This window comes from Nuphar pumila, unplaced genomic scaffold (genome assembly GCF_984573655.1).
Source record: "Nuphar pumila unplaced genomic scaffold, dmNupPumi1.hap1.1 HAP1_SCAFFOLD_876, whole genome shotgun sequence".
Taxonomy (NCBI): Eukaryota; Viridiplantae; Streptophyta; class Magnoliopsida; order Nymphaeales; family Nymphaeaceae; genus Nuphar; species Nuphar pumila.
This window is the reverse complement of record NW_028323519.1, coordinates 1-23915: the sequence shown is the minus strand read 5'-3', so window position 1 is coordinate 23915 and position 23915 is coordinate 1. Positions and strand designations below refer to the sequence as shown.

At 51.0% G+C, this 23915-nt stretch overlaps 2 protein-coding genes across 2 annotated transcripts; both read left to right on the top strand.

Moving 5' to 3' along the window:
• The first annotated feature begins 5822 nt into the window (after positions 1-5822).
• LOC149809703 (pheophorbide a oxygenase, chloroplastic-like) lies at positions 5823-6897 on the top strand. Its single transcript, XM_089994677.1, has 3 exons — positions 5823-5916; positions 6249-6457; positions 6673-6897. The coding sequence occupies exons 1-3, from the start codon at positions 5823-5825 to the stop codon at positions 6895-6897; spliced, it is 528 nt and encodes a 175-aa protein (XP_089850803.1).
• A 6682-nt stretch (positions 6898-13579) lies between these two features.
• On the top strand, positions 13580-16008 carry LOC149809702 (pheophorbide a oxygenase, chloroplastic-like). The gene is made up of 4 exons (XM_089994676.1): positions 13580-13892; positions 14713-14878; positions 15074-15222; positions 15803-16008. The coding sequence occupies exons 1-4, from the start codon at positions 13580-13582 to the stop codon at positions 16006-16008; spliced, it is 834 nt and encodes a 277-aa protein (XP_089850802.1).
• Positions 16009-23915: the final 7907 nt, after the last annotated feature.

Genomic DNA, 23915 nt, shown 5'->3' with positions numbered 1-23915 from the left:
GATGTGCCGCTACTCAGGAATGCGCAACTCAAAACGGCACAGGATAGATATGCCTCCTGAGCTTGTCGTCAGATTTGATTGGCAACATACAGTCCCCCTTTTGGAGCAGTGCTCAGCTTATGCTCAACAGCAAAGGTGTTGACAGCTGTCGGGTCTCTTGCGGCATGTACACTGTCGCAGTGACTGTGCGAGATGTGAGGGTTTTGAATGACGCGTAGGAGCTGAACGAAGAGGAGACGCAAGCGCAGCTCCTGCGGGAACGACTTGTGCAGCTGGACCAAGAGCGTCTGGCGGCAGAGGCGGAAGCCAAAGGGCCTGCCACACCGGAGCTCAGCCACTCGCCTGGCAGGGCCATGGGACCCCAAAGCCCCAATGGCAGCAGCCATCACCATCTCACAAATGGCACTTCCACCCCCGCGCTGGGGACTGCCGCGCCCCCCAGCCTATCGTCGTCTCCATCCACGTCCATTCCGCCTCCGCAGCCGACGCCCCCCCCCCCAATGCCTACTCAACCGCACGCCGGCCCACCCCCGCTCGCGTTCGGTGCTCCTGACGCACGAGCATCAACTATCCCCCCAGCAACCAGCCCGCCAGTCGCATATGCGATGCCTTTATCAGCGTCTGCAGGTGGTGTCATGCCTGCACAGCCTACTGGCGCCGTACATGGCAATAGCGTACCTGCGCCTCCAAGCACAGTCATCGATGTGTCATCATCGCCGGAGCGCGCTGTGCCTGCTGTGGCGAACAAAGAGCACAGCGCCCCGAACGGCGTGGCCCTCAGCATGCAACCTGCGGTTGGCCAGATACCACAGCAGGCAGGCGCAGGCCAAGCTGGCAATGGCCTCAGCATGGGTCAGGGCGTTGGGGGAACGCCCCCTCAGACGCAAGGCGCGATGGTCGTGCCTGCAAACGACCTGGCCGCGGCCATACCGCACATGGCACCTGTCGTCGCTACACCTCGTCCCGTTGTCGAGGCGGCATCTGCTCAGGCAGCTGCATCACCCAGCATTACCTCTTCCCAGGCTCACATGCTGCCCCCTGCTGTTCCTGCGAATGTTCAGCCATCAGGTGGGGGGCCCATGGATTTGGCCTCTCCCCTGTCCGCGGATGCTCGGAGCAGCAGTCCCGCCAAGGGAGCCGGGCCGGCTCGTACGTCACCCGCAGGTGCCGCCGATCGGCAGCCGAGTGAGTCACCAGCTGCAGCACCTTCAACCTCAGGGCATGCTGCACCCACAGCAAATCATCCAAATTCGCCTGACCATTCGACCATGCGACCGCCGTTGAAACGGACACGCTCTGGGTCCCAGATAGTCGACCTCACGAGCGCAAAGGGTGGGGAGAGTGGCGCTGAGCCGCCTTTGCAGCATAGTGCACTGATGGGGCCGACCCCACCGACCAAGCCATCCGTTTCTGTCTGGGAGCTGGATGCCAAGACGCTCGAGGTGCTGGATGCTGGCTTGAGGGAAGGGTCTGAGATCACTCCTCATTTGACCGCGGCTTACGACATGTTTGGGGAAAGCCTGCTCTGTTGGGTTCCCTACGGACCGCTGGCGCATGTTTTTATCTGACCCCTTGACCACATAGCCTACTCCATCTGCATGTAAGGCTGCCTTTGACACACATGTAGTGCAATCCTGTTTGTGTTCGATTCAGATTGCAAGGAAGATTTCACATCTTATGTCCATCTTTACTGTTTCGTGCTCCTTTTCATCATGTTGTTGGCGTTCCTTTGATTTTTGATGAGGTTTTGGCAGTTTGCAGCTTGCGTGGTACTTGCTTGCGTCATAAATAATGAACATGACTCGTTGCTTCAGAGTCATGGACAGCGAGGAAGTGGTATCTCTAGATGCCATATACACATTTCTCCTGCTCGTGAAGTTCTTGCTAAAATGCAAATAACATTCGACTCTAGCACCTGTGGTCCTTCACATCATCGAACTGTCTGACGACTCTAGCTTTGTGTACTAGGAGGTCTGCTGAGTGTCGACATCTTATTTCCGTTTTCTTTAAGTATGGTGTCGACGTAGCTGATATATCACGGCCTTTTACCTAGTGGAGTTAATCTGAGTAGTTAATTGCGTGATGGTCGTATCAGCCTGTGTGCACCGCTGCCAGCACGTGCCCTGCGATGCCCTATTCCGTAAACGTGCCAGCAACGGCAAGGTACGCAGTGCAGTTGAAACTGAATGCTTTTAGCTACGAATACCTGTGCCACGCATGAGGTGGCCAAAAGTATGGATCAATCGGTTATATCCGTTATCAATACACAAAGTCTCGGGTTGCCGAAACGCTTCATTGCATGGCAACTATCCATATGGCAACATCGTTGTTTTCATAGCAGTACCTTTGCCATGAGGCTTGGCACGGTCCCTGGCATACACATGCATTCTTTCTTTCTTGTGCAATCAATCCTTATCCAAATCCAACGCCGGACCAGGCACTACAAAAATGACTTGCCTAATGTTCGCCTTGTGATCGCCTCGTGTGCACGCATCGGCTCGTGTACGTTGCATGTTGAGCTCATGTCTGCCTCACGACAAGTGTCATGCTTTGTGGTGCGCTGCCGGCTGTGCAGACTTGCTCTCGCTCGAGGGGCATTGCTGTGGCAGGTTTGATGCAATTCAAGCCATTCCGTGAGTCCTTGTGATGGACTTGTCATCATTCAAACGATTGTGGACAGACCTGCCACGGCTTCTGACCAGTGTCAATCTGACCGAGAATGCGACCACTTTTTGATGGGTGATAGGGGTTTAGCCACATGTAGTGCCAGTCCGCTTAAACCATTATAGGTCACCTGATAGATACAGGAACGCGCCGCACCCCGTGTCTCCTCAAGCAATCAATTGGTTTCCATGCAGCGTATGTTCGCCGAAGGGGTCTGTCGCACGAGCGCACGTGCACAAGCGTACAACCCATCGCGTGGCCAAGCCGCCAAGCTCCGAAAGGAAACGCGAGGCGGCGGAGCCCATCGCGTGCGTGCTGTAGCTGGTAGCATGTCAGTATGCGTGTTTCGTGTGCCGTCGAGGGGGTCTGATGAGTCGAGGCAGGGCGATTTGTATGCACAGGCACCAGGAAGCCATCCATGCAAACGTGGGTTTATGTGAACACGAAACGGATGGAAATGGATTGAAATCTGCAGAGATGTTCGTCGAACGATTGCGATGAACTTGGCATGTTTATGCAAGTCATCCGTTGGTGCGTGCCTTGTCGCGCGACAGGTCCGCTGATGCGTGTATAGTCGGTCGGCATGCACAGGGTTACATGACGTCACATGATAGAATCCATGCAAGCCCGTTCACGAAGTACGGGTGGATTTACCAAGTCCGTGACCTCAGAGATATCGCAGCATACATATATGATACAATGTGTGAAGATTATTGTAGTGCAACCTGTACATTTCGCTCAACTGGTATGGTACTGTCAAACGCCGATCATGACCTGTATCCAAATGCAGTCAGCAACAGAGAATAAGCTTGGCGTTTCCTGTTCATTTCATGTGCCAAAGATGAACGCAAGATGATCAATTGGCAAATTGCGATGATTTGTTTCAAAACAAATGGTGGTGCGAAATAATGACCATGCAATGACGAGGTCCTGGATACTGCATACACCGTTAAACGTACGGCATACGCACCGTAATCAATTAAGTGAAGCTGCATTTGGATGACTTGTCGCATGGCGTATCTTGGGCGTTTTCCATGTACATGCCCCCCTTATTCACGTCAAGCAACGTACACCCACCGATATACATAGGGTGTCGCGGGAGCTATCCCACTTGGCACAGGGTCCAAGGGGCATGGCCATGAGAGAAAGCTGTGAGTCACCTAGGCATTGGCGCCTGAGCTGGTGCCAAAGCTGACTTACGGGTCACAGAGCGGCCTAACCCCCCCCAGTTTCGCGTAGTCGCGCCGGCGAAACCAGACGCGGTGTGGTGGGTGGGAAAACGATCGAACCCACCACTTGACTAGGAAATGAGGATGGTTCGAAGTGAAGACAGACTCGTGGCAAGTGCGAGGTGCATAAGGAGGAGGGGTGCTAGGAGACCAACAAGCCTGGTATGAGTGCCAGGGTGCGGAAAGCCATCACTGCTCAAGCATGACGTCATGACCACGTGATGCTGACGATATGCGGGGGATATGCTTCTGGACACCCAGGGAATATGCCACATATTACATCACAAGCATGCATTCTCGAGTGTGCACGGTTGCAAAGCGCTGCCGGGGGGACAATCACGTTCTCGAGAACGGCGTTGCCGCACGTCAAGATTTTTCTGATCTCCCTGCGCGGGTTCCCGCGCTGGGGCTTGAGGCTGAAGCCCTTTGGGTGTGTCCTCTTAGGCGTAGTGCTTGCTTGCGTGTTGCGTGGTCCTGGCGTGGTTCCTGATTGATTTTCTTTTCTTTCTTTTCGAACAATTACCACAAAATGGCCACGAGGTCGTCAGAACGGCATAAAGGGCGTGACCATTCCAGATTGTCACCAGAACATAACGGACCCTGCGCATGTGCCATTCTCTCATCACGGCATCCAAGGTGGGCCAACCGCAGAAGCGTTCCTTATGAGTCAACTTTTGTGAGAGCGCAAACACATACTCTTTTCTTGGCATCCATTCTGTCAATGCAGATTCACGCATTGACTCTGTGCTACAACATGGATGTTCTTTATGTTGGGTGTATGGTCCATGTTCATTCGTTTTAATGCTGAAGGCTGTCCATATGTCAAGTCAATTTGTTGTCTATTCATACATACCATAAATGAAATCGCAGGCAACCGAGACGAGCCCTTGGCGCCCGAGTTCAAAGTCGTTGACTTCATGGATCGCAGCTTGGGCTACAAGGTGACCGCGCCCGCGACATTTGTCAAGAGTGTCGGGGCTGAAGCCATCCGAACTACCGAGCTAGTCCCTCCCAATTTGTGCAGAATTATGCTTGAATACCCACCTGGTATGACTCCCAAAGGGTATTGCACTCATATATCAGCAAATAGCTTTACGAATTGTGCACATGAAAGCGTGAGCGTTGACAACATTACAAATATCAAGCTGTACAGCTGTACAGGTGGCAAGCGGCCACCACAAGCCATCTGCAAAGCTGCAAACATGCTTTGGCTGCAGCATATCCTGGTGACAATGCAACACACACCAGTCATTGCATCGACGCGCCCTTTCTCCCTGATCCTATGTTCGCCCTCGCCCTATGCTGATTTGCCAGACTCTGACACTGGAGCTTGGTTTTCTCTCAAGGTTACCTATGTATGATCCTATTTACGGAGTATCAAGGGGTGGGGTCATCTGCATGCCGAATGCGACTGTTCAGCCAGGTTGCGCATTGCCAAAAGCGTGTCGCTTTGCCATTCTGGAGAAATGATTATGTGCCGTCAGAGCATGTTCTGTGCAAGTTAGCTTCAGCCACACTGCGTACAAGGTATTGACAGGCAACAAGGTCCACTCACGGCATTTGAATTCTTATGGGTTGACAGCCTGACCAAAGAATAAGCTGGGTCACGATATCGATCGATGCCAACTTGCACTCAATGACGAGCGCATGTGAAGATCCCCTTCAGTGAAGACTTGTGTGAGAAGCTTTGCTTGTCACTTTGCATCGCCTCAATGCCTATCGCGAATAATCTGACAACGATAGTTTCAGCAACTACGGCGGTGTGCAGGCAGTGTTGGCACCAAAGGAGATACGCCTGCGCCTCTTCCCAAGCGGGCTGCTTTCCTCAATCTGCATGTGGTGCCAATAACAAAAAGCAAGGCACGGATTTTCACCCGGGCTGAACTCGACCGCGTGGCAGGCAATCCTCTGGTACGCAAGCTTGTGGAGATGACGCCAAAATGGGTCATTCACATGGGCCCCAATGCTGCACTGGATGGCGATGCCGTGTTCCTCACCCGCCAAACTCAGTTGCTGAATGCAGGCACGTCCTTTCCCACTTCCATTTGTTGATAATGTGCTGTCTATGTATTGGGAGGAAAATGTTCCTAACACTTGGAAGCGGGGTGTGCTACCGGCGCCTCTACCACTCCTTCAGAATGACTTTCGCTGGGTTGGGTTCCAGGACAGTGCACGCAAGTGGGTAATGCGTTCAGCTGAAGGTCCAAAGGAGGATATCTTACCATCCATGCGTTCTGCCATGACCACATCGAATGGAAAGAAGCAATTTATGACGCTTGGTCAATATCAATAACCCTGGTTTATTTGACCTCGATGTACACTTACATTCTCGAGATTCTAATGATCTAATTGCAGGTATAACCCATGCGCGCAAAAACTTCTTGCCCACAGCGTCCGACTTGCCCGCCGTGACGCTGGCAAGGTGGCTCAAGACCTTCTCCCCCGATGGGATCGACTATTACACCGACGCCACCAGCCCACTGGACAACACCGTCGACCCAGCAGCCAGGGAATTCATACTGGATCGCTACGACCAGCATGTCAAGTACTGCAAGGCCTGCTCGGTATGTACAGAAGGGTCACGGTTCTTTGCAGCAAGACTTTTCAGTGGCCTGGGCGGTGGGCAGTCAGTTTCGCTTGCATCGCACAAAGCAATACAACTGTCATAATCAGCGTGTCACTTTTTCAGCTAGCTCAGGCATACTTGATGTTTTCAACGACCGTTTACGCATGAATGAAGTGCAGCGCCTTCAGTAGTCATTGAAGCATCTGGCTGCAGGCAACGCTGCGGAACATTCGTATGGCCAAACATGCAATTGCTGTGCTGACGGGTGCTGCATTGCTAGCCTTGGCTGCCATGCTTGGTCAAGGGCAGTCGGTGGTGTCGGCGAAGTCAATCACAGCCGCAGGCGCGATGGCTGCTTTGGCTGTTGCTCACTTGCTCTTGACGCAGTTGGAGCGTCGTTTCACGTTCAATGACTACGTGCATGCCGACCGACCTTGAGCACTCGTCACTTATGAACGTTGCAAGAGTCCCTGCCTGGCCTCCTTCCACCACCACCTCGTGCTTTCCATGGAGCAAATGCCCCTGCCTGCACGATTCCAAAGTCTCAAGCAAACACAATACTGGTGGTACATGATGTTGCCAATGTTATCCGTAGCTTTGCACGTATTTTGAAAGAGTTGCATTGATCGTGGAAGTAGAACAGATTTGAAGACGCTGTTTTGCTTGCCTCTAATGTCAGACAGGCTTACGGATCACGGATGGGACTGTTCGTCGAGACGCCTTCCATTCCCTCCGACTGTACTGTCGACGTCCCCTCTGCGTTGCTGCTTTGGTCGCACTCAGCCTTGTACGTTACCTTGCATGCAAAATACATAAATCCCACCAAGGAGACTTGCAGTGGAGTGAGCGCACCCGTGATGAACTTATCCTGTCCTGACTTGCTCTTAGAAGTGATTACGAAATGTATTGATGACGTCAGTCAGGTGTGAGGTAAGGTGGACGATCGAACAGCCCCGCGCGGGGACGCACTTGCAGGGCATGTCGTTCGCGCCTACGAGCCAGGCTATGTCCACAACGTTTGAATACGTGAATATGATGCATCACATGGGTGAGGCGGTGGATTATCTCAAGTAGGGTGTTGGACACCCGCGGAAATGTTCTGCATCTCGTTATCTCTCCGTCTACACGGGTCCAAGGAGTTCGGGAGGTAAGGTCATGTTTGGTCGAACTCAAGACAGCAAGTGGGCCGCTTTTAATCACCTATATCGCTCTTTCGCCGCAGATTCCATATCCTGACTTGGTTTTGAGTGTCGACCCAAGGCCGAGGCGCTTTTGAAACGCTAAGGTGTGTTTCCCTCCACTGTCTCATTTTCCGGAGTTGACATCATGGCTGTCGTACTGATCTCATGTAAATCGCATTGTTGCAATAAAAACGACTTTGAAAGGCCATGTAGTTTTGCAGACATTTGTAAGTCAATTTTTGGTATTCTTGTCTGTTCCCGGCCGTTCCATTTCCTTTGTGCTGGCTCGGGCGATGAGCTACATGATAGCGGCGATGAAGTAATTGATATCAGCGTCTTGAAGCGAAACTATCGTTCTTGCCTGGTTTCGACGTGACACGCAACAGCAATATGCTGCTTGTAGAGCATTATCTCGAGGTATACCTTATCTAAGCCAGACCACAGCAACTTGTCTGGTCACTCCTGGGATGCACTGTGACCATAAGCAACGTGAAATGTAGCATATTTCAATCATTCTTTTCAAGTACCGTGTCTTTTTCAGCCGACGTCGACAGGAATGCAGGCAATAATACATCTCCAGTTAAGTGGCCGATCCTGGCAACAAGTAATGAACAATCTCAAGTATTACGCGGATTGTTACAAATGGTGCATCATTATGCAATGTGCGCGTTGCTGGGATCGTTTGGGCTTGTTAGTACTGGTTATTTAGTACTGGTCCTCGATGTCCTCGCGGATGGCGTTGCGCATTCGTCCAGGCGTGCAGGTACTGTCTGCCTGCCATTCAATCAACTTCAGTAGATTGTGGAAAAAAATTCAGAAGAAACTAAGGCTTGACGATACCAGCTGCAGGGGCCTTAAACCGTGACAGTGGAAGATGAATCGGCAGGTTGCCCCACAGAGGGGGTATCAACGGTTTACGAGTATCGGTTTTGTGCACAAGGTATGCATCAAATGTGCAAATTAAATCTATATGTATGTACTGGGCACTGCTTGCCACACCGTTACCATGGAAATGAGGTTCGACACGACGCATACAATGTATATATTGGCAGTATGCGTCGTGTCGAACCTCGCCACGCAAGAATAGTGCGTGGCGTCATTGCTTGCCCAAGTTCATGCCCGAGGGCGGGGAATTTTACCATTCCTCCATCACATACCTTTCTAGACATATGTAGGGAGAATCTGCAAATTAAACTTGTAGAACACGTCATTTGACACCCCTGTCCGCCCAGGATTAGTGACCACCCTCCTCGGTCGGGATACGTTAGTGTGAGCGGAAACTGTGGTTGCAAATGTGGTTGCCGCGCAACATCCTAACTCACTATTTTGGGGTAGTGCATCCATCGCCACGCCAGGTAATAGAGAAAAGCTTAGAAAGCAGTAGTCAAGGAGATAGGGGAGGGCACTGAGTGGCGAGGCGGTGGTGGAGGGCGAGGGTCAGGCCTCGTAGTAGCTTGTGGTGAGGTGTCATGAACTGTTGAGAATCTGCGGTTTACAAACACATAACCTTTGTCATGCTGACAACGGCCTATGTATGCACCACGCACCACGTTCTATGGCAACGAGCGCACAAGTAACGCCTAGAGCATTCTGCAGCTGCTGAAAACGACATCCATGTACATGGACAGCTGCATCATATGCGTCATGCATGTGTCAGCACGCAAACAAGTAGACAGTACTGACTATGGTACCTCAATTCTTACCTACTAATCACATGGGAATCCTATAATCCTAACATTCCCCTGGTCAATCCGGGAGGACACAACCAAGCACAACACTACTGCAAGAACATGCATTGTGCTCAACTCCAAAATAAATACAACGCAACCTCCCCGGTCTTGTGACATGGTGCATTCATGTACAAGCAGGCGCAGGTATCTGGCTTGCATGGCTCCCCAATGGGTGGGTATCCATGCACAAGCTTCTGGATGATCAGTCATCATTCACTCGCAGTGTAAACAAAAACATAAGAAGCGCTTTGCAAGAACTTCCAATCGGACATCTATTGCCTAAGGCAAAAGCGCTCGGTAGCCAGAGACGACTGAACATTACGCCATTTGACACCCCTGCCCCCCCAGGGTTGGTGACCTGGCTCCTCCGGAGGAATACCTAGCGCAGTGGAGGCCTAGACATTTCTTTCAAGACGAGCTCACAGGCACAGGTAGCCACAGGCACGTAGGCGAGCTCACAGACCGTGGTCCAACCAAACTACACGAAAGTATCCTGCGAGAGCTGAGTCCGCGTAGCGTTCGAGGCCTTGTATTGAACAAGGGTCATTCGAGTGTTTTGTGCATGTGTGCTGAACTGTGAGGTGGCGATGCATGTTGAGTGATCTGGCGCGGGCGATGTGCTCTGTGGGTTGGTCATCTCTTCTTAACGTTGGTTTTCTTTCAAGTCTTCAACGTAGTTGCTCTTGACTGGCTTGGCTGGCTGTCCCATCCTATCCAGAGATATCTGTCGGTGTTGGCACCCGCTATTGGCATGCCGTGAGAATGTCAGCCAAACTGACTTTGGCACTACATCTTCATGTTGAATCTTTCAACGTCTTTCTCAAATATAAGCTTTGTTTGGTGCAAGCATCTGTGCGATACAGGGCAGTATCAAAAGCAATTGGCATCGCACTTCCATCGTGTCTTCAAAAGTAACCTTGCGTCATGTGGCTGGTTGCCTTATTCAACCTAAAACGATGCCATCTTTCAGGGTTCCTATCAGCAGTAGGCGCATTTCCCTACACAGCCTGACCTATTCCTCCCTTCCTCAGCTTCTTGATCAGCTCCTGCCGTTGTTTTCGCCTCTTGACTCGTTCCTCTTTTGATCTGACGCGTACGTCAATGGCCTCCTTAGCTTCTGTAACCGACGAGATCATGCCGTTGATGACAAAGTACGTGGCACCACACAGAGCAGAATCGCGACGACTGGAATTGCCTGGGAGTAACATGTCCGTTACCGCTGCTTGGGTGCGTTGCAACTTCGGGATGTTGAGAACTCGTCCTAAGTGAGAGGGCCTGTACCCCAATGCACAAGGAGGCATTGAACATGCAAGGGATCACTTGTAAAGAGAAGAAAAGTAAAGGGATACGCCAGCCCAAAGAATGGGGCATTGACAACAGGCGAGACAGCCAGAGCTGATCTCGCGCCTAAATGGAGGGATGCAGCATCCCCCACAAGAGGACGCAACTACGGAGGGATCACTTGGTAAGTAGCGCCGTGAATGTGCGATGTGTTCTGCCTGTGTGATTTATAACAAGATGGGCACAAAATTGTACTGTCAACAGCCTGCGATCACGAGATATCGTGACATTATCAGCACCTCGTTGAGCTCGCTAGCGGTGTAGTGGTACAATTTTTTGTCACTAGCTATCTAGCACTCCTGGACGGGCTTGCAGACATTTCGCTTTCACAGTCTGTGACACAGGTCGATCGCAGATTGCAAATGTCCAGCGGGGCTTGCCTCCACAATGCTGGAATGCGAATCCTGTCCCAGAATCTGCAGGACACGCAGACAAACGAGACCTGGGCGAGAGCCCCTGTTAGGGGAAGAGGGCCCGAGCATGGGGCCAACGCCTGGGGTCCAGGCTGGCCCGGACGTTTTGCCGCCCGCAGGCTGGATGTAAACATGGCCGGCTTGGTCTAGATAGGCCAGCTACGAAGCAATCTTTCCGATGTGTCACATGACGCTTATCCTGCACCACCAAATCCATCGCCAATACCATTGGCAATGGGACAAAAAATGCATGCGAATGTGTGGAACACTATCCCTTCGCAATCACCGTCATTATCCCACTTGCGTTTGACGCATGCTGCGCGGCGTCGGCACTTTTGCAAACTTACCATGCTCGATGATTATATAGTGGGTAGGGCTTGTTGGGGGCAGATGGACAAGGACAAAAGCACAACAGTGAAATGTACAGAATAGAACGATTCGCTGAGCACACTGCTCGTCCTCTTGTTGTCGTTCTTGTGTTCGTGGAGTGCTTTAAAATGGCATCCATGGCCATTTCCAGAGGAGTACTTGGGTCGGGATGCTTGCCCCAATGTGAGGTCGCATCTCTTACCATTTTCGCTCGACCATGTGGAAAGTCCCGTTTTTCAGTGAAGTTCCGCTTGCCTTCTTGTGCTTTGGCAAGTAGGCAATGGCTCCCCAGGTTGATTCGGTTTCTTGTCAGGGTTTGTCCATGCCAATGATTCGAAGCTTGATCCTTGAACTTATCTGCTGGTTGGACAGTCCTGCAGGGCTCAAGACCCCTCTGTCATCGGCCATCAGTCAGAACGTCGACGGCTCTCACGAACAACATACCTGTGGCTGCTCCGAGCACCAACACTGATGCTGAATCGTCAACAGCGCTCTTCGATTGGAAAAAGCAGTGGTGAGCCATTCGCTCCTGCTTGAAACTGGCGTGTCGTGCATCCCACCCACGCATATTCCAGGACAAGCTGCTTAGTATTCATGCAGGATACAACACCCTCGCAGGTGCACAAATAAATGCAGGCCATCTGCCTACTACATGACACTTACTTGTGTGGCCGATGGGACTGTTAATTCGAAATTGGCGTGTGCTTACCCCCATACTGTGAATGAAATGTCTGGACCTATTCAGATTAGAACAATTGTTTGCAACTGGGGCACCTGCCATTACCCACCTCACCTCAGTGTGTGATCACTTAGATACTTTGATCACTCCAGGTGCAGTTCAGAAGCAGCAGACATCCATTTGAACCTCACTTGCATTCTAGCTTCACTTCATGCGCACCACTCTTGAAGCGCTTGGCTGTGAATGAAGTCCCTTCTATGTTGAACTCCGATCCATCCCCCCTATTTTTTCCCCCCCTTGTTTCCCTTTCATGAAAAGAAAGGTAATTGGGGACCGCAAGCAAGCACTACAGGATAACGAAGTACATGCATAAGAAACCATATGCAGACAAGAAACCACAAAAAGAAGCTGGGAATCGTATACAAGTCAGTAACCTTTGCTCTGGAATTCCTCACACCCTTGGTGCATCATGCTTCCCCAGTTCGTACTTACTCATCCTACCCCAATACCCAAGTATTTCTTGGAGATGCCATTGTCCATGTGGGTGCGGTAGTGTTGTGAACAGAAGTGTCATAAACAGATACATCATCATGACAACCCTGCGGCGTTGCGCCTGAGCATGGGGTCGCAGCCCCGTGGCCACGTCCCTGTTGGAGCAGTGCACGCCCGCAGCAACATGACAAAATTCAAGGTCGATTGTCCTCTGTGAGCCCGAGTCTGAGTGCCTGGGTGTGTAGACTGCCTGCATTTACGGGGTCCCGTCGTTGCAAAATTCTGCATGGGCTCGTCAACTGCGTTGATGTGCAATGCACTAAGAGTTGGTATCCTGTTGCGATAATCATCGATTGATGTTTTATCATATCCGTTACCTCAGATTGCGGCAACTTGCTTTGGCAGGTTCCTTGGGCAAAAGATGCAAGTGGATTTGGGGTAGTGCATCATTATTAAGAGAGTCAGGACCACTACATTTTGCCAACTCCGGTTGGATGTTACATCATTCCCGGCACTGGTGCATGGCGCTTTGTTACACTGTGTGATGTGCGGGTTAAGACGCCCAAAAATGCATGAACTTGATGTGCGGGTCTACCTAGTATAGGTAGGGTGCCCAAAAATGCATGAATTCCGGGCACAACAATTGAGTCGGAACCCAATCTGGCGAAACACTGCTGCATGCAATTGGCAAATGTGAGCTCACAGTACGTTTTGCACACACACCAAGGTCGTCAGACTTGAGTACTGCTTCACCCGTGAACGCAGCAGTTGAGCTGTACCCAGTGTTTCGCCATACCCAACAATACGTGATTCTTCGGGTCAAAATCGTGTGTTGAAGCCCGTTCCTGCGAAGCACTAGCTGTGCCCTTTTCATACCAATCGATAAAGCTCCATCAAATTGGTATGCCATATGATATGGCCAGTATTGAATGTTGCGGCCATCCTGAGATAGTTGGCTCTTGCGTCGCACGCAGGTACCCTTTGGCAATTATCGAAGAACTCGATGCTGACCGGCCGACACCGATTGTGGTGCTGGGAAAGGATTTGGTGGTGTGGCGGGATAAGGAGGAGCAGTGGCACGTGTTTGAGGACAAGTGCCCCCACCGCAAGGTGCCCTTGTCTGAGGGGCGCCTTGAGAGTGATGGCACGCTGCAGTGTGCCTACCATGGCTGGCGCTTCGACGGTGTGACCTCGGTCCAATCCTCCAGGTTGTATCTTAGTTGGTCTGGTTTGTATATTAATCTGCCATGTAAATGGGCGGTATGCTAGGCGTCGATCCAACCCTCGGCGTCACGTATCGGTTGAGTTTTTTTATCGCAGTCTAAATAGGCAATGTCGTAAGGCTAATATCGAAAGCGATCATCGGTGGCCAGATGTGGAGTCGTCCAGCGGTTATGCCTAGATTCACAAAACCTTCTCCAGCCATTGGTTCAATGTCAAGCGCGATTTGCCTGGTGGTGCAGTGATGCGTACAATCATCGCAAGGTGGCTGTGTGCTTTGTGAAACGTAGCTCGCAGATGCCCCTGTGGCCCCACCAGTAAGGCGCTTTGGGCAGCTGGCCGCGTGAGGAGACTCAGCATCGCCCCGGGTCATGTATCGTAGCTGGTGCGTCTGATAACAGTTATTCACCGGACTTTCTGATTTTTTGGGTCAAGATTCCTGATAAACATGCATTCTGATGACGACGTGTCTTTTTACAACACTACCACATCCACATGGACATTGAAGTCCAAGAACTACTTGGGAATCATTCTCGGACAAAAATGGGGGTCGCAACCCATGCTGGCTAAGAACAGCCTGGTAATGGCAACACTGATTCCCAAGCGGTGCTTACAGCTGCCAGCCTCGATGCCGATGCGGTGGTGTTGTCAGACAAATCGTCATCATTGTGCGCAACATGGCTTGTCGTTTCACCGCTGTAGGTACCCTGCTCACCCGAAAAATCACCTGGCACAATTGATGGCACCCATGTCATTCAAGGATATCATGCAACAGGTGTGGTTTGCAATCTTCGTGTGATAAAGGAAGCCTGATTCTTGATGCGCAGGCAGCGGTGCCTGCACTACCATCCCCCAGGTGCTTACCCCTGAGCTGGAGCAGACAGCGATGAAGGCTTCCAGGGCATGCGCTACATCCTACCCCATCATGTCAGCGGATGGGTTGCTTTTTGTGTGGATGGATGCTGGGCCGAATGCCGCAGAGGAATCCGCTCGGTGCGCCTCACTCAAGCCTGCACAACGGCGTATCGTGATGTAGACAAGAAATGAGCAGGAACATGACGCAGCGCAGGTGTTCTGGGGTACCTAAAGGTACCTTGAGTCATTTCTATTACCCAACAACATTAGATGATCACCTACGCAATGTGACCATCTACGTACAGCATACCAATGAGTTCTACCGTGCTGCAGCAACCCGCCCAAGTTGGAGACTGAATACCTCAAAGAGGACAGGACATGCACGCCTTGGTTCACGCGGGAAATGCTGCAGAGTTGGGACGTTTTTGTTGAGAACGTATCGGACCCCTCCCACGTTCCATTCGCGCATCACGGCGTTCAGGGTGCGCGGCCAACTCGTAGAAGAACTTTCTCTGCGCTGTCCTATGTCTTCGTTGACAATGTCTGCTGATCTATCCCAATGGCGGAGTCACCAGTGAAATCAAGCAGGTTCGTGCGGTGCAATTTCTAAAGATGTGCATGTACATCGATGATGATGTACTGTGCTGTCGCTAAATTCAAACACGCTAGATTCAATTTTTGCCAACAAACCGCAAACTATTCAACTGTAGGTATGGCAAACCAGGACTATTTCATACATCTGCCCCCACAATTAGATGGTAAACATCCCAAATTCCCAGCCTTCCTGGAGATTTGGGTCAGAACTTTTTCAAACAGGCGTTTGAAGAATAGTAGCAGTAAGATATCTTTTATATAGAGCTTCTGATTGAGGCGGATGGGTCTACTATGTGAGCATGTTGGGAGTTGCCCGTGTCTATGTGGATGCGGTGGTGTTGTAAAAGCATACATCGTCATCATGGCGGCCTTGAGCAGGCCATGGGCTTATCACGCACTTCCGACATTCAAATAAGGACACACAACAGAAACCGTTTCTCTGTAAACTTTGTTTGTCAAGCTGTGCAGGCAACCGTACGAAGCCAACAAAGCCAAACTTCACCACCATTGAGCACATGTTGCGAGACTCTGGCTACGTTGTGTCCACCCCTGCACAGACGGGAGAAGGGCTCAAGGGCAAAACGACCAAACAGCGGGTCGAGGTGCTTCCTCCCAATCACTACCGTCTTGGCTTCTACGAAGTTGGTACGCTTGCTGCTACCCGTTTGACTTGAAGTTCCGTCTACTTTGTGCTCTTACCACGGCCCTTGCAAGTTTGGTTTGCCAGCATCAGCGCAAACAAAGCTGCTTCCCAAACCATGACATTGAGGGTGTCCATGCCTGAGAATGCCAGGTTTTAGGGCACAAGTCGGCGATGAACTCCTTTCTGGTCGGTGTCGATGTGACCGGACACATCACCATTGTCATCATGTGCCGCAACGAACCCATTTTGATCGATGGTTAGTGCTCAAATCGTCCTTGTAGGCTTGCTCCTTTTGCACCTCCGGCGCTCGGTCGGGCATGAGGCCGGAGCCTCTTGGACACGTCCTGTGGGCACATTGCTTGCCTTCTGAGACACGGCGTGGTTCCCGATGAATTTGTGTGATCGTTGAATCGTTCAGTTGAAAGTGGCCGCGAAAGTGTCTCTCAGGCGCAGCACTGAACTTGTGGGTTGCATGGCCTTGCAGGTGAAGGCGAGAACGCCGGCAAGGACAAGCGTCTCTTCTTCATGAATCTTCATATGGTCCCTGTCACGCCAATCACGACCCGTTTTTTTGGGCGCTTTGAATTTGACATTCTGGCGGGCAAGCGAGCAGGGGCGATCATAAAGCTGCGCCCAAAATGGCATGAGCACATGAACGGAATGCAGTTTTGGATGGAGATGCCATCTTCTTGACGCGACAAAGCCTGCACTTGCACGCAGGTGCTGCCCGCAGCTTATCAATACCGTATAGCTGACAAATACTCAAACGGAAATGCGAAAAAAAATTATTCCCAGTCCTAAATCTCTAGAAATTTGGGGTATCCATCGGGACTTTTGCTATCCAATGTCCTGGGTCTAGTATGGCAAAGCGCTTGCATGGCTCTGGGCGATAAAGTGTGGTTTGCTGCGGAACAAGTGCCACAAAAAAGGCTGTTTCCGGGCTGCAAATGTGGGTGGAAGTGTACCGTATTACCTGCAGGGGGGGGAGGGGGCGTATCCTGATGCATCAAAACATGCTGTTGCCGGTAGGGCCCTTTTCCACAATCAACTGCAATGTCAGACTGTAAATATTATCTTTGCATGCCGAGGTATATAACATCCCTGCAATCTCTGCTGAGGGCGATCACCTCAGCGATTCACCGGCTTGACCCCCCTGTTTGCCCCCAAATGCGGTCTCAGCATCGCGACCTGCAAAAGTACCGGGTCTGACAGAACGCTGAATTACCTCATCATAGTCTGCTTCAAATCACGAGGATCGCCATGAGCAACCATGCCCACGTGAAAGCATGAATTGATTGGCAATCACTACCCTCCTTGTGCACGAGAAACGCTTATTGCACAGTCATCATCTTCCACCCACACCCCTGAGCCCTTCTGTCCAGCCAACCCTGCATTTGCATAGTTGGTCAGGCTGGCAGGGGATGAAATTCCTCAGTATAATGCTATATGATCATTGTGTGCAGCCATGTTATCTGATGTCTTGCTAGCTGGTTCCGAACACAAGTGCCCATATACCTGAGTTTCATGGCTGGTCTGGCGGCGTGGCATTCAATGCATTGATTGCTCGGTCGATTGAGCGAAGGGCCGACTGACCTAGGCAGGCGTTGATGATATGATGCAATGTAACAACCAATGATGACGATGCTGGACCTCCGCATGGACATTGGCAACTACCAATCACCCATTCAATTGCCAATTTCCTACTTAATCTTCAGGAACATTTGGGCGAAAGTCGTACTACTTGCCGAGCCCGGCTGACCTGCCGACCGCCGCCCTCAAGCAGTGGATTGGTAAATGGGCACCAAACGGCCCCGACTTCTACAACGATGTCAAGGACGCCCTTGAAGGCACAAACGATGCCCCCCCCCGCTCAGAGATCCTCGACCGCTACAATCAGCATGTCAAGCACTGCAAGAGCTGCTCGGTGCGCCCCTCCTACTCCAATATGCATCAGATATCAGTTGTTTACATGTCTGGCGTCACGAGTATTGGCAAATGCCTATGGTAGGGAATCCCTATCCCCAGGGATGTTGCAAAGTGCACCTAGCATTGCAAGAGCCTATCATAGGGTAGCCCTGCTATGCTTCCTGGGCACTTTTTAGACTTCGAGTCATAACGAGCAGCGAGAAGCATTGCCTGGCAGCATGCGCATGCGCACTGCAAAATTTCCTCTTAGTGGTGGGTGGTGAGATGTGATAGTGAGCTCGACACAATACGCGGCTTTCACTTTTGAAGGCCTTCAAATGCTGTGCTGTCTCAGCTCTCGCAGCGCAATTTAGTGTGGTCGAGCTACGGCCTGTGAGCTCGTCAACGTGCTTGTGTCTACGTATGCCTGTGAGCTCGTTTTTCCGAACACCTTGGTTGTAATCATTCCAGACAATTGGAGCCTCAATCACAACCGCTTCACATCTCTGAGAACTCGTAACCATGTTTTCAGTTTATCAATACTACACTCGCCCATTTCAACGCCGGCCTGGTGGCAAGTGTACCATCATGATGATGTATCTTCTTGCTGCAAGAACCTTGAAACTCCGCATCCACATGGACATTGGCACTTCCAAGATCTACTTGGGAATCAATAACTATACGTTTTGTTACTTCAATTGGCACAGACCTCCTAGGCACCAAGGGGCTGGATTCATGCAGAACGTTTGTTGTCAACACTCCCGATTTGATGGCCCCCCTTGCCATGGAAAAAGCGCACAAGGAAGAAAGCGCTGACGACCGACGCAAGTGTGTGTTTGTTACTGCAACTCAGCACTGTCATCATGCAGGGAGCGCTGCGGAACATCCGCCTGGCGCTGCGAGCACAGCCCATCGTCATCGGTGCTGCATTCCTGGCAGTGGCTGCACATCTCGGGGGTGGTGGGGCGGTGCTATCCGCAAATTCTGCAATCGCAGCAGCGGTCATCATGGCTTGCACATATGCCGTGCACCTACTGAAGCAGCTGGAGCGGCGCTTCACGTTCCATGACTACGTGCACGCCGAACGTTGACGCACCCTCCTCGCTACAGCCAATTTGCAAACATAATGACAGAGGACGAGCAGCATTTGGCTGGTACCGGAGGCCTCAGTGCATATCGGGACAATGTGCAGGTCAGCGTTTCGCCAGACCCTGCGCTTTGCAGGTGGCGATGCCTGAAAATACGAGTTTTGGGGGTGAAGATGAAGGTGGCTGAATGCATGTTGAGCAATTGTGCGACTTTGAGAGGACATTTTAATTTTTCGAAATTCTCCTCTGCGTGATTGAACAGTGCAGGGCAAAAGTCATGGTTCTGGTACCTCCCTCAGGTGATGGTAATGTTAGCAACTGAATCCCAAGTTTTGCTTGGAGTTGTCAATGCGGATGGGATCCTGTGAGAATGGTTAATACTATTTGATACCTTCGGTTAGGATTCTGATCACGTCAGCAAGCAGACGTGGGCGGACAGTCGATAATGAACGGAAAGCCCACTGGACTGTCAAAGATACCCATATCCCAGACTCTATTTGTATAACCCCCGAGTCTGGAATACAGGGAACTTCGGATATCTGTGTATCTGTCTGTGTGTGAATTATGTGAATTCCGTACATTAGATAAGCTTACAGCAGTCCGGCTGTAATACCTCGAGGCATCCCTCTACCTCAACCCGTCGGCGCTCCATTGGCCATCCCACTCCTGTCGGCCCTCGATTGGCCATCGTTATCCTGTGAGCCCGTGATCAACGGAGGCATTTATTGTGATTCCAGCGGAACTTGTACCCGTGTCGATCCGAGTATCTCCGTGTAGCAATTCTCACGAACCAACGGATTCGCTGGTTGAATCAGGCAAGCGCCCGTTAGATCACGTACTCATACTGAACCGGTCTCTGACCGTAACAATCCCCTCCAGGCCGCCATCAATTGGACATCAACTTCGAGGCCCCTGCCTCAGCTCAAGACCCCCACAGAAACCAGAGAATGAAGCACATAACGAATTTGTGTAGTGATTTGCTGCAATAACGGCTGGATGTGGACTTTCACTAGCTACCATATTTCGAAATTCTGCATTCTAGGTCAGTGGGGTCCAAGGGGGGTATTGACCCCACAGCCCCCTGAAAACACCGCTCACTGGTCGACCTTGAAACCACGGATGTCGAGGGTATCTGATCCCCTGGCCTACCGCGTTTCACATGGCTTGATCAGCTGAACTGGAATCAAGGTTGTGTCGGGTTTGTGCTTGTAAGGCGCAGTTGGCGCATATGAGCTTATGGTCAGACATCTCAACACATCGAGCAACGTTATACGTCCTTGATGGGTGGATGATCGCTGCAAATTTCAAGCACGTTTATTGATGTGCTGCGCTGTCCGGCATTTCTTATATTTCGTGCATATAATTACGTGCGCGATTGAAAAAAACCCATACATCCCAACAAGGACACTGTGCACTGGAGTGAGCGCACCCGTGAGATGAATTTATCTTGTCCTAACTGGTGACTAGAAGCGACTGCAAAATGATTGATGACGTCAGGTGTGAGCTGAGGTGGACGATCGAACAGCCCGGCGCGGGCGCACTTGCAGGGCATGTCGTTCTCGCCTTCGAGCCAGGCTATGTCCACGACGCTTGGATACGTACTTATGATGCATCAAAACGAAGTAAACGAAGCGGTGCACTGCCGCAAGTGAGGTGTTGGGCACCCGCGGAAATGTTGGCATCTCATCAGTTCTCCATCCACGCCGGTCCAAACAAATTTGGGAGGTAAGAACATGTTTGGTCGAACTCACGAGAACAAGTGGGCCGCGTTATATCGCATGTTTCTGCGCAGATTCTATATCCTGACTTGGTTTTTAGTGTCGAGGTGGCATCCAACCCAAGGCCGATTTGTGGCGCTGTTGAGAGGCTGTGAACACTGCCCTTGAGGAGCTCCAATGTCCCATATTCAAGAAGTGACATCATGACTGTCGTGCTGGTCTCATGTCTCATGTCAATCGCATTGTTGCAATCAAAGCGACTTTGGATGGCCACGTAGTTTTGCAGACATTTGTAAGTCGATCTTTGAAATTCTTGTCGGTTCCTGAAGTCCGGGACGTTCCATTTCCTTTCTGCTGGCTCGGACGATGCAAGTAAATGATAGCGGCGTCTTGAAACGGAAGTATCGATTGTTCGCTGATTTCGACGTGACACGCAACAGCAGTATGTTGGCTGCGCAAGCTTTGTAGAGCGTTCGTTATCTCGAGATAAGCCTTATCTGAGCCACACCTCAGCAACTTGTCTGGTCGCTCATGGGATGCAATGGGAACATTAGCACGTGAATTGTAGCACATTTCAATCATGCGTTTCAATCAACGTGTGAGTTTCAGCCGTGGTCAACAGGAATGCAGGTGATAATGCTCGTATCTATAGAAAAGTGGCCTATCCTAGCACCAAGCAGTAAAAATTCTCAGGTATTGAAAAATTGTGTAAAATGGTGCAAGATATGTGCAACGTGCGCGTTGCTGTGTTCGTTTGGGCTAGTCAGTACTGGTTATGCTTGCGGTCGTCCTCACGAGGTCCTCGAGGTCCTCGCTGATGGCCTCTGTAGCGTTGCGCATACGTCCAGGACTGCCTGTCTGCCTGCCATTCAGTTAACTGAAGATGCGATGAATTTTACAGAAGGTACTAAGGCTTGGCGACAGCAACGGCAGGGGCCTCAATCTGTGACAGTGGAAGATGATTCGGCAAGTTGCCCGACAGACGGGGTATCAACGGTTCACGAGTATCGCCTTTGTACACAAGGTATGATCAAATGCACACTCGATTGCGTGCATGTATGTACGGAGCATTGCTTGCATCACCGTTACAATGGAACCTCAATGAGGTTCGACACGACGCATACATACGCCACCAATATTGCATGGCGTCACTGCTTGCCCAAGTTCATGGACAAGGGAGGAAAATTTACCATTCCTCCATCACATATCTGTCTGAGATATATGAAGGGAGAAGCGAGAATGTTGTGCAAGTGAAGAAATCATGCAGAAATCGTCCTTTGAAACCCTGCCCGCCAGGATTGGTGACTTCGATCCTCTGTCAGATGATTGTGCGGAAACTGTATATATTCGGTGCCGCAAATGTGGTGGCCGCGCGAGATCAGAACACGCTATGTTGGGGTAGTCTATCCATCGCCAGGTAATGTAAACAAGCTCAGAATGCAGTAGCGAAGAAGATAGGGGAGGGCACTGAGTGGCGAGACGGTGACCACCAGTGGTACAGCAAGAATGGCATGGGCAGGCCTCGTACTTGGCTACGTAGCTTGTGGTGAGGTGTCATAGATAATCCAGCAATTTGCCGAAAGTGATACGTACTGTGCCCGCCTTCACGCCCCCTTTTCGCTAAGATAATCACTGAGTTGGGGGCTATCATCCTTCTGAACCGAGTGCTATCTCATCCAGTGCTTGCAATGATAGCAAGCCAGGATCTTTAAAGGAACAAAGCCGCTTTCCATGCAGCACATCATCGCACTTTCTGACAATTCTGATCTGGCTTTGTCTGCTAGGAGGTCAACTGAGAGTCGACATAACATTTTGCCTTGTCTTCGAGTTGGTGTTTGAGGTGGCTGGCCGGTTACCTAGTGAAATTGATCTGAATAGTTGAGTGCGTGATGGCCGTATCAGCCTGTGTGCGCCGTTGCCAGCCCGTGCCCTGCGATGCTCTATTTTGTAAGCGTGCCAGCAACAGCAAGGTACGCGCTTGGCAGTGCAGTTGACACTGGAATGCTTTTAGCTACGAATACCTTTGCCAAATATGAGGGTAGCCAAAAGCATGGATCGATTGGGTTAATTAAATAAATCCACAGTCTCGCAAGTGTTGCCTCAGCTGTTCCATCAGTTCCATGGACGGGTTGCTTGTACAGGCCTCGCGCATCGTCCGCTGCTACACGAGTGATGTTATGCCAGCATCTACTTCCGGGGAAGCTGGATTACTGGAAGACCAACCCAATAGCAGTATGAAGCCGTTCGATTGGAAAAGGAATTGGTATGCCATTGAATCAATGCAGTGCACATGTTCGAGTATTCGCCCAAGATCATGTACTTGTTGCTATACCTTAAATGCTCCTCGTTGGGCCTGTGCTTGCCAGTCTTGCACCGCTTTCCCAAACCCATGGCAGTTTGCTGTACCTTCAAGTTCAAGAGGGCAGCCCACTTGCATATGTGAGAAGATATACGCGACATCTGGCTAACGTAGGCATTCTGCCACGTCCGCCAGAGTTGGCTTCGAGTCTGAAGCGCTTGCGCCACGCTCATGTGGATGTTGATGTCCACTACATTGGCGCCAATCAAGCCAAATCATAAATGTACGCTGGCGTGGTCGCAGGCAAAGAAATGGGCGAGGACATGTTTAGTGTCCTGTCATTGCTGATTTCAGTTGATGTGTCGCAATTTCTCTTGGTGCAGGAAATTTCAAGAGAAACGGTCACGCTGGAGCTTCAGGCCAACGCCCTTCGGGCAATGTTTTTGCAGGCAGAGTGCGAGCTTGTGAGGCATGGTGTGTTTGCCGACTGAGTTGCAGTGATACTCTCCTTTATCTTGTACACACAACGGATATACGCCTGCAGGTACCCAGCGTTTGTCATCGATGACTTGCCCACGGATAGGCCCTTGTCCCTGGTCATTTTGGGGAAGGACCTTGTGGTGTGGAAGGATCGCTCCAACGAGTGGAGAGCATTTGAAGACAAGTGCCCCCATCGCCAGGTTCCCCTATCCGAAGGGCGTATCGAGACTGATGGCACATTGCAATGCTCCTACCATGGTTGGCGTTTCAATGGTGAGTGAGGCAACCCACCGTTCATCAGCGCCATCAGGGTTGCAATTGCGATGCCTGAAATGCAGGATGTTTGGTGCCAAACACGAAGGACGAGTTCCATGCAAGCTAGTCACTGCCGTTCACCGATGGTCTTGACTGTGGAAGTGTGATGTTGACCGAATTTGATACCTGCAGG